This window comes from Hyperolius riggenbachi, chromosome 4 (genome assembly GCF_040937935.1).
Source record: "Hyperolius riggenbachi isolate aHypRig1 chromosome 4, aHypRig1.pri, whole genome shotgun sequence".
Lineage (NCBI taxonomy): Eukaryota > Metazoa > Chordata > Amphibia > Anura > Hyperoliidae > Hyperolius > Hyperolius riggenbachi.
The window spans coordinates 295,662,498-295,678,935 of record NC_090649.1 but is presented as its reverse complement, the minus strand read 5'-3'; the positions used below and the strand labels follow the sequence as shown (position 1 = coordinate 295,678,935).

The following is a 16,438-nucleotide window of genomic DNA, read 5'->3' as shown; positions in this document are numbered from 1 at the left end:
TCGGATCTGCGGGCGATCTATTGGTGTGGGTGGGTGATCAGATTGCCCGCAAGGGGCAGGTTAGGGGCTGATTGATGGGTAGCAGAGACAGGGGGTGATTGACTGGTGATTGACGGGTGATTGACGGGTGATTGACAGGTGATTGACAGGTGATCAGGGGGGATAGATGCATACAGTACACGGGGGGAGGGGTCTGGGGGGGGGTCTGGGGAGAATCTGAGGGGTGGGGGGGTGATCAGGAGGGGGCAGTGGGCAGGGGGGGGGGATAAAAAAAAAATAGCGTTGACAGATAGTGACAGGGAGTGATTGATGGGTGATTAGGGGGGTGACTGGGTGCAAACAGTGGTCTGGGGGGTGGGCAGGGGGGGGTCTGAGGGGTGCTGTGGGCGATCAGGGGGCAGGGGGGGGGGAAATCAGTGTGCTTGGGTGCAGACTAGGGTGGCTGCAGCCTGCCCTGGTGGTCCCTCGGACACTGGGACCACCAGGGCAGGAGGCAGCCAGTATAATAGGCTTTGTATACATTACAAAGCCTATTATACTATTTCCATTCGGCGATCCGGGTGCTAGTAACCCGCCGGCGCTTCCGAACGGCCGGCGGGTTACTACGAGCGGTGGGCGGAGCCAGTCCCCGGCGGCTGATCGCGTCACGAATGACGCGATCGCCGCATAGCCACCCACGCAGCCGCCCCCGCCGATGGGCGTATTGCGGTCGTTTGGGCCCGGACTTTGCCGCCGCCCATCGGCTGGGGGCGGTCCTCAAGTGGTTAAAGACACAGAATCCGTTTACGTTTTCCTGATGCTTAAATGCTGTGGCCCATATGCAATTCACTCTTTCTCCTTAGTTTTCTCCAAGTTGTTATTTTGACATCTTGTCAATAAAATGCCATTTAAAACCCCAGCAAGCAAGAAAATACACAAAATCATTTTGATAGTACTTTTTTAACAGCAAAATGCTGAAAAGTTATTTAAAGAGAAAATGAAAATGTATCACCTAGGAGAACACTTAGGAGAAAAAGTGAATTGCATGAATTGCATATGGGCCCATATGTCTGTCCAAGCATCAGTTAGATTCTTTACAACCTACTACTACAGTATATAGAGTGCTTCACATTCCAGTCTGATAATGCAAGTTATCTTTGTATACAGTATGAAATAACTTGCCATGTCTGTATCTCATCTTGGTGCTAAAAGTTCAGCTTGACAAAGCTGTTCACCTCCTCACATTGTAAAACTTGTTGAGTCATAGACTGCAGCTCTGCTGAAACATTTAATTGTCTTAAAGAAGTAAGCACTTTATAATATGGTAAACAGTTATAATAATAAAGATAAGCATGGGCATCGTAAAATTCACTTCCACAATTTTCTAACTGGGGAACTGGTCTTGTTGGCTTGGCAGATGTTGGTGGACAGAAACAAGCAGCAGATTTATGAGCATAAACCTGTGATCGGAATAATGCCCAGAGAAAGGCAATTATTGCCAAACTTTAGGGACTTTACGGGTGTCTCCGAGTAGTTCTGCAATAGTACATATTACTTATTATTATTAAGAACATTAGACATGCAATAGATATAATTGCCAAATACTGTAATAACCATGAGACATTATTGAAATACATATCTTGCTTCAGGACTTGGGATGGCAATGGCATGCTTAGGAGAACTCATAAAGCAGCATGTGATCAGTTTGATCAGCTGATAGATTTGTAAGGCTCTGATTTGCTGGTCATGATCTTGCGTTAAACCAGGATGTGATCACAGCAAATCAAAGCCTTACAAATCTATCCGCTAATCAAACTGATCACATGCTTTTCCATGAGTTCTCCTAAGCATTGCCATCCCAAAACAGGACACTTGACTACAACATGGAACCCACAGAAACCATGATGCAGCCTCCATGGCTTATTATGTATTTGCAAATATGTGTAACTAGTGCCTGTGTTTTTAATGAGAGACTGGTACTTTTGTATTGTCCATTGATAAGAAGTGACTACTCCTGAAAGAAGTTTTGAATCAGGATGATACCATTTATTGACTAACTCGTTCTTATTCTTTTAAATAGCCAATAAATGGTATCATCCTGATTAAAAAAATTCTTGCGTTTACTGGTGGCTAACACGGTACAATACTCTACTGCTACTGCTATGTGTAAATGAATAGCAACATTAGTGAATAGGATGTTGAACCATTTCCTGGACATACCACCTTCATAGACCATTTGCCACACTCACCATCCCAGCGTTCCTGCAACACTCTTTGGATCCTACAGCGTTCTCAGGGCACCATCTCTGAAAGTCCTTCAGAGTGGCAGGGACGCCATCTGCTCACCTCCCGTAATCCGGGAAGCGAATATGCAGCATGTCAAACTACCTATGTGCATGGTGGGGAGGCGTTGAAGTAACAGCACTGTCTGTCCAGTGAGCACTGTCAGCCAGCTTGTCAGCCCTGTCCAGCCTCTTGTACACTGCAGGGCTTGCTTCTTCCTGTTCATTACATCACCAGTGAGCAATCCTAGGGGTCGTGACCTGGTGCCCCCCAGACAGCAAAGTCCTTTGTCACACGCTAGTTCCATTAAGAAAGAGATAGATGGGACGGATGGTAATTTTAACACCTAAAATGACACTGCTGAATAGCAATGATTTGGAAGTTCCTATTAATGTTCTAATTAAGGTCCACTTTCTCAGTCTGATTGTCTTCACCATGGCTTTCCTGACTTACTAAGCAGTAACTTCCCCTAAAATGGTTAATTTAGAGTTTCATACAGGAACAACAGAGCCGATCTGCACATCTCTGATCAATGCTTTATAGTGGCCAAATGTAACACCAGCTCTGTAGGTCCAGTTGATAAAATTCAAATGACTGCTCCTGAGCAATCCAGATACAATCGAGTATACTGTTGTGCCCAGCATGAGGTATGCAAACTTTTTCATGTAAAAATTATAAAGTAAAACCAATGGGTCTATATTACTAATTATTATAATTATATAGTATTTATATAGCGCTGACATCTTCCATAGTGGTTTGCAGAGTATGTAGTCTTGTCGCTAACAGTCCCTCAAAGAAGTTCACAATCTAATCCCTACCATAGTCATAGTCTAGTGTCCCTACCATGGTCGTTTGTCTTTCGCAGTCTAGGGCCAATTTTTAGCAAAAGTAAAATAACTTATTTGCATGTTTTGGGGATGTGGGTGGAAACCTGAGTGTCTAAGCAGACACAGGGAGAACATACATATAAACCCCTTGGAAATAGTGTTATCCACTGTGCCACTGTGCTAATAATACAATTTGCAGTCTAATTGGTTATGTTACAGTTTTACAGTTTGTGCTTTATTAATAAAGACTTCCTAATATAGCTTACATAAAAAATATGGAATGTAAGCCATTATCAAGGGTATAAAAATAGCACATCACCATAATGGGTTCTTAAACACCCACTGTTGACCTTGTAGTATATTCAACGTATAAACAACAGGAAACGGTAATTAGCTTTGAGTTAATTTTGGAGCCTAGGAGGCCTAGGGAACGATCACACAGTAAGGTCATTAACCAGTCTAGTGTCCTTAGCACATAAAACGCACGCCCCTCGGCTGTTCTACCACAATCTGCTGTCTGTTCATCATAAGTTATTCTGACCCTGATTAGCACTTGGAAGGCTAGTGTCTTACTAGTGGTTTAACGTGTTTATTTATTTCACTGATTAACATGTCCTTTTGCTCTGAACCATACCTATAATGTGCACAAAACACTGACTTTTCTCATTTGTTTGTGTATCCAGTTGAAGTGTGATATAGACATTTCTATTAGAAGCATGTAGTGGTTACCTTTAAAAAAAAGAAAAGAAGGAAAAAACTCCTACACTTATGAATGTTTGACACTACTGAGCTCTGTTTATCCTGTCATATTTGATAAAGTAACCGGAAATATACCAGAACTCATTTATTTCCGCCACGAATAAACTGTGAGATTAGGGACTAATTTTCCTGTTGATTTTACAAGCTAAACATTTTTATTTTTAAAGTAAAATGATGTTTGTAGTTCCTTAACGATAAATGCAGACATAGAGTTGTATTCAAACAAGCAGATGAGTGACGCACATAGAATATTTTTTGGCTAACAAATGACAGAAAAGGGCACATCAAATAGTATTCTTCTAGCTGTTTGTTAATATTGCTTACAGTAATTTATTTACTTGCAGTGCAATGCAATGAACATGCCATGATTTCTTGAAAAGGACAAGGGAACTTACATTTAACTATACGTATTATTGGGCAATGCATGTTTCCAGAAATATTCCAGTAGAAATTGGCTCACAGACCTAAATAAATGTATTCAAATGTTTATGCTGTTTACAACCCAATAGCAAATTGCTAGGAATACTTAGAATGATTACCGTATTTTTTTATTTGGACTATAAGATGCTTCGGACTACAAGACGCACCTAGGTCAGAGGGCAAAAAGTGGAAAATGCAAATCTGGTGTGTCTATAGTGCAGGGGCGCCTTATGGACCTTTTCCTCCAGTGCAGATGTCCACCGAGCGAGGGGGAAAGCACAGATGCCCGCCGTGCAGAGGGGGGAGTGCAGATGCCCCCCCGCCCAGATGTCCAACGTGCATGGGGGAAGCACAGATGTCCACCGTGCATAGGGGAAGCATCCTCAGTGCGTGGTAGAGCACAGATGTCCACCGTGCGTGGGGGCGGGGGGGGGGCGGTAGTGCAGATGCCGGCATGCAGTGGGGAGCACAGATGTCCACCATGCATGGGGAAGTGCAGATGTCCTCCGTATATGGGGGTGTCAGCCGCTGGGAGACTGGGAGAGAGGCAAGCTGCAGGGAGACTGAGCAGCTGCGCTCACTTTCTCCATGAAAGAGCAGAGCATTCAGCGAATTGGCGGGTCCTGGACATGTAAGCTTGTGTTTGTGTGTGTGGGGGGGGGAGGTAACCATATATTCTGACCTTTTCAAGATACTCACTTATGAGGTTTCTGAATTGTACAGTTTTACTGATTACCCTTTAAGATATAATCAGTAGGAAGGCAAAGGCAGGTACATATGCTAGAATGTACTCAACTCAGTAGAATCTAGTGTGGGTACAGTCAGCCACTCCAATGCATCACCAAGAGATTTGGATTTGGAGATCTTCTTTGCTAAGTGCTTTGTTTTCTTTCTTAAAGGCAACTGAACACCAGGAATTTATTTTAAATAAACTTCACGTGAGAAAGACTGCTGAGAAGCTCAAAATTCATCAGATACAGTTGATCCATGGAAAAGATGACGCTTCACATATGGGCCAGGGGCCAAAGCAGTAGCACTCTGTAGGTAAGTAGTAAGGCTCACCCCAAACCTCGCCCCCCAAGGGCACACTCCATTATGAACCTATAATAAGGGGGAGGTTTGTTTTAAAGAAAATGTTTCCTGGTACTTAGTTCCCTTTAACCCTCACTCTAGAAGCCCTCCATCATGCACCATGCCGGCATCCCTCCTCCCCCCTCAAAAGCAACAGAACATTAAGCGTCTTACTCTTTACAGAACTAAAGTCCCAGTCCCTGCAGTAAACAATATTTGTTTGTGCATGTACTTTAACTGTTTATATTGTTTTTCAGAACAACTCAGCTGGAAAGCAGGTAGTGTTCATCTCCCCCCCCCTGTCTGTTGGCTTCCTCATCCCTACCTCTCCCATTATCCAATCTCTGAAGGTGTAGGCAGATGGTTGAGTAGTTGATGAGTGTTGGGACACATAAGTGCCATAACTCTACACCAGCCAGTGAGAGTGGGTGGGAGGATACAGTATGTAGCAGAGGGTGTCACCTGGGATCTGTCATGGGGGACTGTCTGTTACTAGGGCATGGAATGGGGTGCTGTCTGTCACTGGTGTCTGCCATGGGGTGCTGTCTGTTACCAAGGGGCTGTCATGATGTGCTGTTTGTTATTGGGGTCTGTAATGGTGCACAGTCTGTTACTGGGGGGCCATCATGGTGCATTGTCTGTCATAGGGAGCTGTCTCTCTGCGGAGGGATGTCTGTTCCAGGGAGCTATCATGGAGTGCATCTGCTGCTGGGTACTGTCATGGACAACTTTAGAAGAAATTACTACCTAATTTTGTTATTTTGAGGACATGTTGCTTGGTTATTATTTGGGGGATTTGCTATTTGCCTACTGGATGTGCCTCAGTTCAGGCCCAGCCCCAACACCCATGCAGAGTTGGCAGTTGAGTGTGTGGTAGTGATATGTTCCTTGTACCAGTGCCTGTCCATAGCTCTACCCTACTTGTCTTTAATCTGGGCTGATCGGCCCCCATCATAATCAACATCATCATCAAAAGAGAGCTAAAGAGGCATGCTGGAGACTCCTCTTGAGGTGTTACTAGCAGGAAAATGGGGGAAGGTGAATATAAATGCTCCACTGAAAACTCTGCATACGGAGGAGAATATTTATTGTGTGTTTTGAGGGGGAGGGGGAGGAACTTCCTTTTTTCCAGCTCAATAAAAACATTTTTAAATAGTCCTGTTGAAACCAACTTTTAAAAATGTGGTCTTAAGTAAATCTGTTTTGATTGATTTGGGAAAGGCTTTCAATTTTTGTCAGTGAGGCACAGGTGAGAGCAGCCAGAGATCGACGACCATCTAGCTTTATAAAAAATTAGTAGCAGCGGCAAAATGCAATAACAATGGTGCAAAGCAGTAAAATGATTGCTATTTCCTAGTCACTTTCCGTATGAAAGACATACCAAATGGGTCAAATGACCTGGATCACATGCTGGTCTGGATCATACTGTATGACCACCTTATACAAAAAGCCCTAAAAGTATGGATGGAGTAATGTACTGGACTGAACTCGCAGCATCTGTTTCAAATATAAAATAACAAAGAAACATCACTCAATACTTATCACAATAAGAATCACTGCACATTGCAAATTCACTTACAAAATACTCTTAAAGGGAACCTAAACTGAAAAGGATATGGATTTTTCCTTTTAAACAATACCAGTTGCCTGACTCTCCTGCTGATCCTGTGTCTCTAATACGTTCAGCCACAGCCCCTGAACAAGCATACAGCTAATCCAGTCTGACTTCAGTCAGAGCACCTGATCTGTTGTTGAGGGGCTGTGGCTAAAAATATTAGAGACACAAGATCAGCAGGAGAGTCAGGCAACTGGTATTATTTAAAAGAAAAATCCATATCCTTCTCAGTTTAGGTTCCCTTTAAGAGATAAGCCCTTTCCACAACAGAGCTGGATCTCTTTATCGACAGGAAAAAAATATCGCTGAATAAAGTGGATTAATTTAATATTATCATCGAGCACATCATTAAATGTGATAGTGTGCTGATTGCTATGTTCCTTCAGATTGTGTCTGTGATGAGTATGAGTGGGTGGATGAGAAGGGAATTTAACACTTAATATTTTAAGCCTCTTGGTATTATGTTACATTATCTCCAGCTAAAGTAACATTTACTCTAATCTTGATGCATGGTTTTGGGAATTTTTCCTCAGCATATTTTTGAACACCAAACACAGTGAATGTAAGCCAAGTGCATACTTGTCAAATCCTCCTGCCTAGAAATTTCACAAACATTGCATGTAACTGCTGCTCTCCCACCCGGCCAAACCACACATATGCTCCAATAGAACGATCTATTTCTCTGACAGGGGAGTAGATCAGGAATTAACAGCTCGTCTGTGGGATGGGGGATGCCATGTAGATTCTAATTCCGACATGTTGATCACCTGTACTCCAAAATACTGATAACATGCATTAATAAAAAAGACAGCCTTTTTACTATAGGAATCATAGATTTACCCTCCAGCACAATATATTTATAGTAATACCAAAATTATTCTTAAGATCTAGACTGGAAATTTTTTGTTACACCAGCAGACAAGCAGTATTATTTTTTTATAAAAAGGGGGATTGTCAGCCACAAAATCAAATTCCATTCACCACTGTGTTTATTATGCTGCCAGAAATCTCACCCTGCATTGCAAGCATTCAAATTTACTCAGAAATGTTTGTGTAGTAATAAATCTTATCTCAATCTACTATATGTGTTTTGTTTTTCCTAGCATAGTATAGCTGACCCTGCTGCTTTAAACCTTACACTGACTAGAGATGATCATGGAATGTTGAAATGGCAATCAAAATTTTGCTTCTCAAATTAGAATTTTCTTCTAAAATCTAGAACTTTTTTTCTTTTTGCATTACAGAAGGTGCACTGCAATCAAAATGAAAGTATACTTCTAATATGATAGGTTGCATATGGAGTCCCAAGTGCCTACTGCTTATAGTGCAAACTAAGCTCACTTCATCAGCATACCCTTTGCCATCTTCTTCATCTTTTTTTCCCCTTGACTAGAGGGAGGGAACCTAAATCTAACACCTAAACATGTGCTGACTATTCTACTTTATTCTGCCCCTACAGACATGGTCAGTTGGCACTTAAATTGTAACTATCAGGCATAAAATCAAAAATCAATTCTTTATTTTTATCTGGTAAACAAGTGATAAGGATGCTAACCAGGCAATCCAAAAGTTACAATCACTATTACTTGTTGATAAGTGATCATTCCCCAGTGTACCTGATTCTCATTTGGTACACACAAAATTTGGTGCGCAAAAAGGAATTTGCTGGGCATGCTAGGTTGTCCTTTTTTGCTTCTCTAATTTCCCCTGAGACTTAAGTAATGCAGCCTGATTGGCTTAAGCCTCTTTCCCTCCCACACCTCTGTTCCTCTGATTGGCCAATATTTCTCATGCTGAGACAATGCACTTTCTATAGTGGAGGGCTGGCAATGCATACACAATCAGGCAGAGGTGAGTAAGGAAGGAAATTACATCAGAATTGGCTTCAAAATAGCCAAACTTAAAATGGGAAATGCTAAGAAGGATTTTCTCTTTTTTTACTGTTGAAAAATCACTAAAATCAAAACCTGGACAGTGCAATACATATGTTATGTAATTAGAGCGAGTATTTATCTACTTATATATGTGTTTTTTTATGAGATAGTATGGCTGACAGCTCCTCTTTAACGGATACCTGCAGCCACATAAAAACAAATATGTTACATGTTCACCTAAGAAGAGGGAAGATACTGGATTTTATAGAGCATTCCTGGTCCTCTCTTGGTATCCTAGTTGCTCAGCAGTCCTCCATTCAAATTTCCAGCCAGCTGCATCTTCGGGTCTTCTCAGAAGGCTTCAGAAGTACTGAGGTCTCTGAGTCCTTCTGAAAATGAGTGGCTCCATACTGCACACGAGTGAGTCTGAGAATTTGCGCAGTATGGTGCCGCTCGTCTTTGAAATTACTCAGAGACCTGAGATATTGGGTATGCAGAGAGGACTGAGAGGGCTCTAAGGGACTCAGAGCCTTCCTCTTTCTTAGATGAGTATCAGTGATGAGCAAAAATGCTAATATTCTATTCTATTCGAACAGCATGGTGGTGTAATGGTTAGCGCCCTCGCCTTGCAGCGCTGAGTCCCCGGTTCATATACCAGCAAGGTCAACATCTGCAAGGAGTCTGTATGCTCTCCCTGTGTCTGTGGGTTTCCTCTGGGCACTACGGTTTCCTCCCCATCCCAAAAACATACAGATAAGTTAACTGGCTTCTCCCTAAAATTGGCCATAGACTATTATGATACATGCACTACGCGATACATACATAGACATATGACTATGGAAGGGATTAGATTGTGAGCCCCTCTGAGGGACACTTAGTGACAAGACAATATACTCTGTACAGCGCTGCGTAATATGTCAGTGCTATATAAATACTTAAATAACTAAAAATATTATTTGAAAATAGGTATCCTTTAATCATGATTGACTACCACTCTATTTATATGTGCTTCCCCAATGTCTAGTAAAATTTGTTTGTTAATAGATTTGTTAATTATACAGTTATTGGTATACCCTAATGTCAATTTAAACCTGGCTATCTGCCATTTGTATAGACATGAAAGCTCAGTGTGGAACTATATTGTATACTGTATTTTGATGGATTGCTGGAAAATGTTTACATTTTATAAAATAAAATAAAAACACACTGGTTCACACATTTCTATGCAACATGGGCTTCATGAAATTATTTCACAGATGCTGAGGTCCATTTGTATCTAAAAGTGGCAGTGGATCACCTGTGTATGCTTCTTAACCTTCAAAGTAATTTTAAATGATTGTATTGTATAACTAATATTGAATTACATTGATGAAATGGTAATGTTTTTGCTGAAAATTACATATTCTAGCCCTCTGCTGTTATTGTGTTAGCATCATATTAATTAGGATACAAGCCCATCATATGGCCAAAATGCTAATCTCACAACTCGTGGTTTGAGACCACCTGATCATGCAAAACCGATCTAGACTCAACCAGTCGACAAGCCGGGAGATTCTCCACAATTTTCACATTGATTTGCAGCGGTTATATAGCACATACAAAAAGCACGACGTTTCGGGCGTGGTGCCCTTTATCAAGTGCTTAATCCAACTGGGAAAACATATTCATTATATAACATGCTGTGACATAAACACACCCACTATGACATCAGTGGGTGGGCACATACTTAAATTCACAAGTTAACCCTTTCTATAGAGAACGCCACCCAGGTTTGTGTATAGAAAGGGTAAATCAGTTAGAGACACCCTGGTGCGAGCAGACATAGGTAGATCAAAGCCAGCCAGACAATTGTTCTTGGGGAACCCTAAAAAGGGCACCTTTCCTTGTCTCAGTTGCCAGCACTGTAACGGGATCATTAAGGGTCCCACAGTGCATCAACCCAGGACAGGTGAATCTATCCCTGTAAGGGATTTTGCCACATGTGATACGAAGGGGGTAGTGTATTTGATCAAATGTCCATGCGGCCTGGCCTATGTTGGCCAGACCTCTAGGGATATAAAAACACGCTTAAATGAACATCGCAGTCATATACGCAACCCCGACGCCCTCAGAGAGAGAATAGAAAAAGAGGAGAAGGAAAAAGGGAAAAAGCGGGGCTATCCCTTGGCCAGACACTTCATTGAGATGAGGCATAGTGTCAGCCAATTGAGATGGCAGGTACTTGAAGTGGTTGAAAGAAAGGAGGGTACAGATCTTAGAACTATGTTGTTAAGACGGGAGGCCTGGTGGATGGACCGACTGGGTACGCAACTTCCAAATGGTCTAAACGACGACTTTAGTCTAAAATGTTTTCTGTGATATCATAGCTGTTCTCTATAGAAAGGGTTAACTTGTGAATTTAAGTATGTGCCCACCCACTGATGTCATAGTGGGTGTGTTTATGTCACAGCATGTTATATAATGAATATGTTTTCCCAGTTGGATTAAGCACTTGATAAAGGGCACCACGCCCGAAACGTCGTGCTTTTTGTATGTGCTATATCAGTGTTTCTCAACATTTTATTGGTATGTACCCCTTTTAAAGCCCTGTAATCACTAAGTACCCCCTAGCATAGTAAACATCATCACAAGTACCCCTTGACAAATATATATTTAATCGTAGTACATGATACTTGGTTTTTAAACAATTTCCAAGCATTTACTATTGCTTTTAATTAACTAAAATACTAATTTGGTGTTTTTAAATTAGATTTGTCAATTTCTTAAACTCTAAATGTGTTATTCTTGGTTAAGTATATCAAGCCCGAGTACCCCCTGAAACCATCAGAAGTACCCCCTGAGGTACGCGTACCACACGTTGAGAACCTAGGTGCTATATAACCGCTGCAAATAAATGTGAAAATTGTGGAGAATCTCCCGGCTTGTCGACTGGTTGAGTCTAGATCGGTTTTGCATGATTGGACTTTTACATTTGAGGTTTGATGGACCCTCTTTCCGATCAGTGACTCCCAGCAGAAGAGGTGTTTGTCCGAGGCCTGCAGGTTATGTACTTCAGTGGTTGAGACCACCTGACTCATATCTATGTCATTCTTTCCAGACCACAGCCTGAGATCTACTGATCAACGTAGACTGAGAAGAGTAGATGGTTTATTTTCATTTGGGAATCACCCTGGAAGCACAAATCTTGTGCTTGGACTGACATTACACGCATGAACGTCGGTAATTCTCTGTATATTTGTTTAGATTAATTTTTTGGATACATTTATACTTTAAACATTATTTATTATTGCAAACTACATTTTGTGTAGGTGTCCATTGCCAACTGAAAGGATTTCCTATCATATTTGCTTGCTTAGCTGTCTTGCTTGTGTAAACCTTATGTTTTATCCAAAAGTGCTGTCATCACATTGCTTTCTGAATAATATAACTGAGTTAAAGTGAAAACACCCAAGTACAACTTGGAAATGCTGAGGCTTACAAGCAGCATAAAGATAATTCAAGAGGAATGCCATTTAATATAGTTTTATAATATTCAGGACTGAGAACATATTTTCTAGATTTATTTTTTAATAAATATGCAATATTTAACCACTTCAGGATTCTGCGTACGCTTAAGTACGCCCCTGAATACTGAAGTGGATTCCGTGGAAACAGCCGCTCGTATGAGCGGCCGTTCCATGTCAGTTCACAGAGGGTGTCTCCGTGAACACCCTGCGAGCCGCCGATCGCGGCTCGCAGGGTAAATGTAAACAAACGGGGAAGATCTTCTCCGCTGTTTACATACACATGGCGCTGCTGCTCAGCAGCGCCGTAGAGGAGATCGGCGATCCCCGGCCTCTGATTGTCCGGGGATCGCCGGCATCTGATAGGCTGAAGCCTATCCCATCAGGCGCAGGACGGAAATCCGTCCTGCGCCGCTCACAGGGGGAGGGAGAGGGAGGGAAGGGGAAGGAGACCAGAAAGCGCTGCAGAGGGGGGCTTTGAAGAGCCCCCCGCGCAAGCGCAAACAGCCGGCGGCAATCAGACCCCCCCAGCAGGACATCCCCCTAGTGGGGAAAAAAGGGGGGAAGTCTGATCGCCCTGGCTGCTATCTGATCGGTGCTGCGGGCTGGAGAGCCCACGTAGCACCGATCAGCAAAAAAAGCCCTGGCACAGAAGTGGTTAAAAAAAAATGTTGTCCATATTTATTACTTGTAGCCAGTAGATGGCATTTTAATTTAAAGAGGATCTGTTAAAAAAGTGCCCCTATGTGGTACTTACCTTGGAAGCGGGAAGCCTCTGGATTCTAACAAGGCCTGCCCCATCCTTCTCCGTCCCTCCATTTCAGCGCTGTCTGCCACAGAAGATCCACGGGGCTCCAGGAACATAACACTCCTGTGTAACCTCGTGCAGGTGCACAAGCAGTTTTCTTTTGGGCTCAGGTGGAAATAGCTGAGCCTAATCGGATCCACTCTACTGCGCAGGTGCATGGTGTCTGCATAGCCATGTACTACCTCTTATAACAAGTATAGTGATACATCCCTTTTTGTAACTAGTACATTTATGTTCTATAAGTTTTCTCTTACTTGTCGTGGGCTTTAAAGGTATTTTATTAATAGGGGTGAAAATATCTCCTGGGAATAAACACAAAAGAAAAGTTAATTGAATATGAACCCATGACACTAATAGCCTTTTCTTTCCCCTTATAAAATGTTAGGTTGTTTCCTTAGTTTCTGCTTAGTTTCCTTCCATGTCCCACTGTGAAACATTGTGGGGGTTCATATGCAGCAGTGAGGGGAAGTCTTTTACTGGAGACATTTCAAATGAATTTTACTAAGATAATAGGAGGGACTAGGAGGTATAGCTCAACCATCTATAAAAGTTTGTTGGGAATTGTCTATCTTCAAGTAAGGTTTATACAGTAGGTATGAAATATAAGACTTCAAATGGAAAAAACTCACAAAAACGAACCCATAAAAACCTTTCTCAGCCAACATTACAACAGATGGACAGTATGTAAGGACAAGTACAAATGAGAAAGCTTTACCTTTCTGAACATTTCTTTCGCTGCACTATGCATTTTCTTGTTTCAGTTGTTTGTGGACAAGGTGTACCATGTGCTGACGGGTGATGTACTATTTCACGAGTTCTTGTTTCATTGCCACGCCTAAAGCCACAAGTTTTCCCCCTCTTCGTACACGGACCCCAAAGACTCCACTCACTGACTGTACAATGTACTGCAGGAGCAAAACAAAATAAATAAATTAGATTTAATTGCAATACAGTAATGACAAAAGAAAATAAGATGACAGCATGAATTGCATAAAAAGTAGTACAATTATAAATATTCTGTTATTGAAAATTTCATAAAGATTAAAAAACTAATTGTAACCATGGAATACTTTATAATTTTTAAAACAAACCTGAGGTGAGAAAACTCGCTTCACGTTAGATATATATTTATGTAGAGGGAAGGTTCTGCATACCATAAAGTCTTCCTGGTCCTCGGCTCCTCCCATTGCTCCAGCATCATCCCCCAGTGAAGTTAGTCAATTGGTTGTGTCTTCAGTACTCCATGGTCAGCCGTCAGAAATACTTGCATCCCTGAGTGCTTCCGAAGATGGGCGTATCTGTACTACGCATGCACAAGCCCAGACTTGCACATGCAGTCTTCGGAAGCACTTTGGAAGTACTCAGGGAACTGAAGGCTGCCCAATTAGTGCAAAAGAGATAATGGACCTAGCAGGATGAATAACTTCACTGGAGGACGGCACTAGAACCATGGGACAGACTTAGGACCGGGAAGGCTCTATGGTATCCAGAGCCTTACCTCTACATAAGTAAGTACTGTTAGGTTCTTTTAACCCCCTTGGCGGTATGAAAAATACCGCCAGGGGGAAGCGCAACAGTTTTTTAAAAATTTTTTTTTTTTTTTTATCATGTAGCGAGCATCCCCCCGCCCGCTTCGATCGCCTTCGGCGATCACCGATCAGGAAATCCCGTTCAAAGAACGGGATTTCCTGGAGGGCTTCCCCCGTCGCCATGGCGACGGGGCGGGATGACGTCACCGACGTCAGCGACGTCGGGACGTCATTGGGAGACCCGATCCACCCCTCGGCGCTGCCTGGCACTGATTGGCCAGGCAGCGCTCGGGGTCTGGGGGGGGGGGCGCGCGCCGCACCGGATAGCGGCGATCGGGCGCGCGGCGGCGGCGATCGGGGTGCTGGCGCAGCTAGCAAAGTGCTAGCTGCGTCCAGCAAAAAAAAAATTAAGTAAATCGGCCCAGCAGGGCCTGAGCGGCACCCTCCGGCGGCTTACCCCGTGTCACACACGGGGTTACCGCCAAGGAGGTTAAAGGGTCTAATAATTAACAGATAAGGTTGACAACTTTAATAGCTTTTAGGCACCTTGTCCTAAGATATGAGCATAGAGGTGTTTTTAAATTGAAATGTGGCCATTTAGTTATGGAGAACAAAAATCACAAGGATTTTTGTAGTGGATCTAAAGAAACCTAAATGCCCTTGAGTGTGGTAGCACTGTTAATATTTGCTTCCACCCACTCAACTTGTCTAACATTTCAAAGTAATGAAAATGGTGACCAGGAAAAAGCAGGACCTACCAATTGTGCTAATGTAATGGGGAAGGTTGGCGTGCACTTTTCTTTCCACAGGTCACTTTTCATTTGTAGATTGAGAATGAGTGCTAAATGAGTGTCAAGTCTTCCGTTTTCCATTGACTTCCTAATCCTTTTAATCCTATGTAAGAGTATTTTGCAGCTGATTTTGAATATAAGGGGTTTTCCCAATGTAGCTATCAGTGTAATCTTCTAGGGTTTGCTGTATGACATTAAAGGCGCGTACACACGCCATACTTCCACAAATGACGAGTGCACCAGACCCTTCCGCTGGGCGGACGTTATGCCGACAGAAGCACGTGTGTACACGCTGTCGGCAGACTGATAAGGCTGTTTCTGAACGATCCGCTCAGCGGATTGTTCAGAAACAGCCTTATCAGTCTGCCGACAGCATGTACCCCTGTTGCAGAGCTGGATTACGGCTGAATGGGGCCCTAAGCAAAGTAGCAGATTTTCCCCCCCCTCCCCGAATATTTGAATGTTATATACGGTATATATATGTATGTATGGAGATGGGAGGACGCAGCATAAAGATTGGTAATGCACCTTCTGGATAGGTGAGAAGGCTATGCTGTGTGCAGTTTGAGTGAAAGGCAGGTGTGTGGCCCCTTGTTCCATTGGTTTGGGGGGCATACAGACAGCAACTGATACAACTAGTAATTGGAGGCGAGGGGGGCGGAAGAAGAAGTTTGACCACCCCAATTTACTTTGTTTAGTATGCTCTTTTTAGCTGCACTTGTTCTACAAGTTGTCCCCATCACCTTACCTAGCTGGAAGCAATGGGGGGGGGGGGGGGGGGAGGAGGTTATCCCCTCAGGCAGCAAAGGCTGTATTCTGTGTATGCCTGTCCATGCTCTCTCCACATGGTGTCACAGCCCTTCCCCTCAGTGACCGAGAGGTGGGGGCATGGAGCAGATGCCTGTAACTGGAAAACAGCACAGACAGACACACTACAATACAGCCTGTGTTGCTGGAGGGGTTAACTTAAACAGCCGCT

At 42.9% G+C, this 16,438-nt stretch overlaps 1 protein-coding gene and 1 long non-coding RNA gene across 3 annotated transcripts in view; one reads left to right on the top strand and one right to left on the bottom strand.

Moving 5' to 3' along the window:
- The window catches only part of LOC137503871 (uncharacterized), a 66,956-nt gene extending 54,835 nt beyond the window's left edge, over window positions 1–12,121 (top strand). For both annotated transcript variants that reach the window (XR_011019358.1, XR_011019359.1), the window contains exons 6-7: window positions 5,168–5,312; window positions 11,926–12,121. This is a non-coding gene — a long non-coding RNA (uncharacterized lncRNA). The remainder of the gene's footprint in view (window positions 1–5,167; window positions 5,313–11,925) is intronic.
- RSPO3 (R-spondin 3) overlaps window positions 1–16,438 on the bottom strand; it is a 150,308-nt gene that overhangs the window by 17,629 nt on the left and 116,241 nt on the right. Inside the window, exon 4 of the mRNA XM_068231482.1 lies at window positions 13,855–14,044. Coding sequence (XP_068087583.1) covers window positions 13,855–14,044 — 190 coding nt within the window. The remainder of the gene's footprint in view (window positions 1–13,854; window positions 14,045–16,438) is intronic.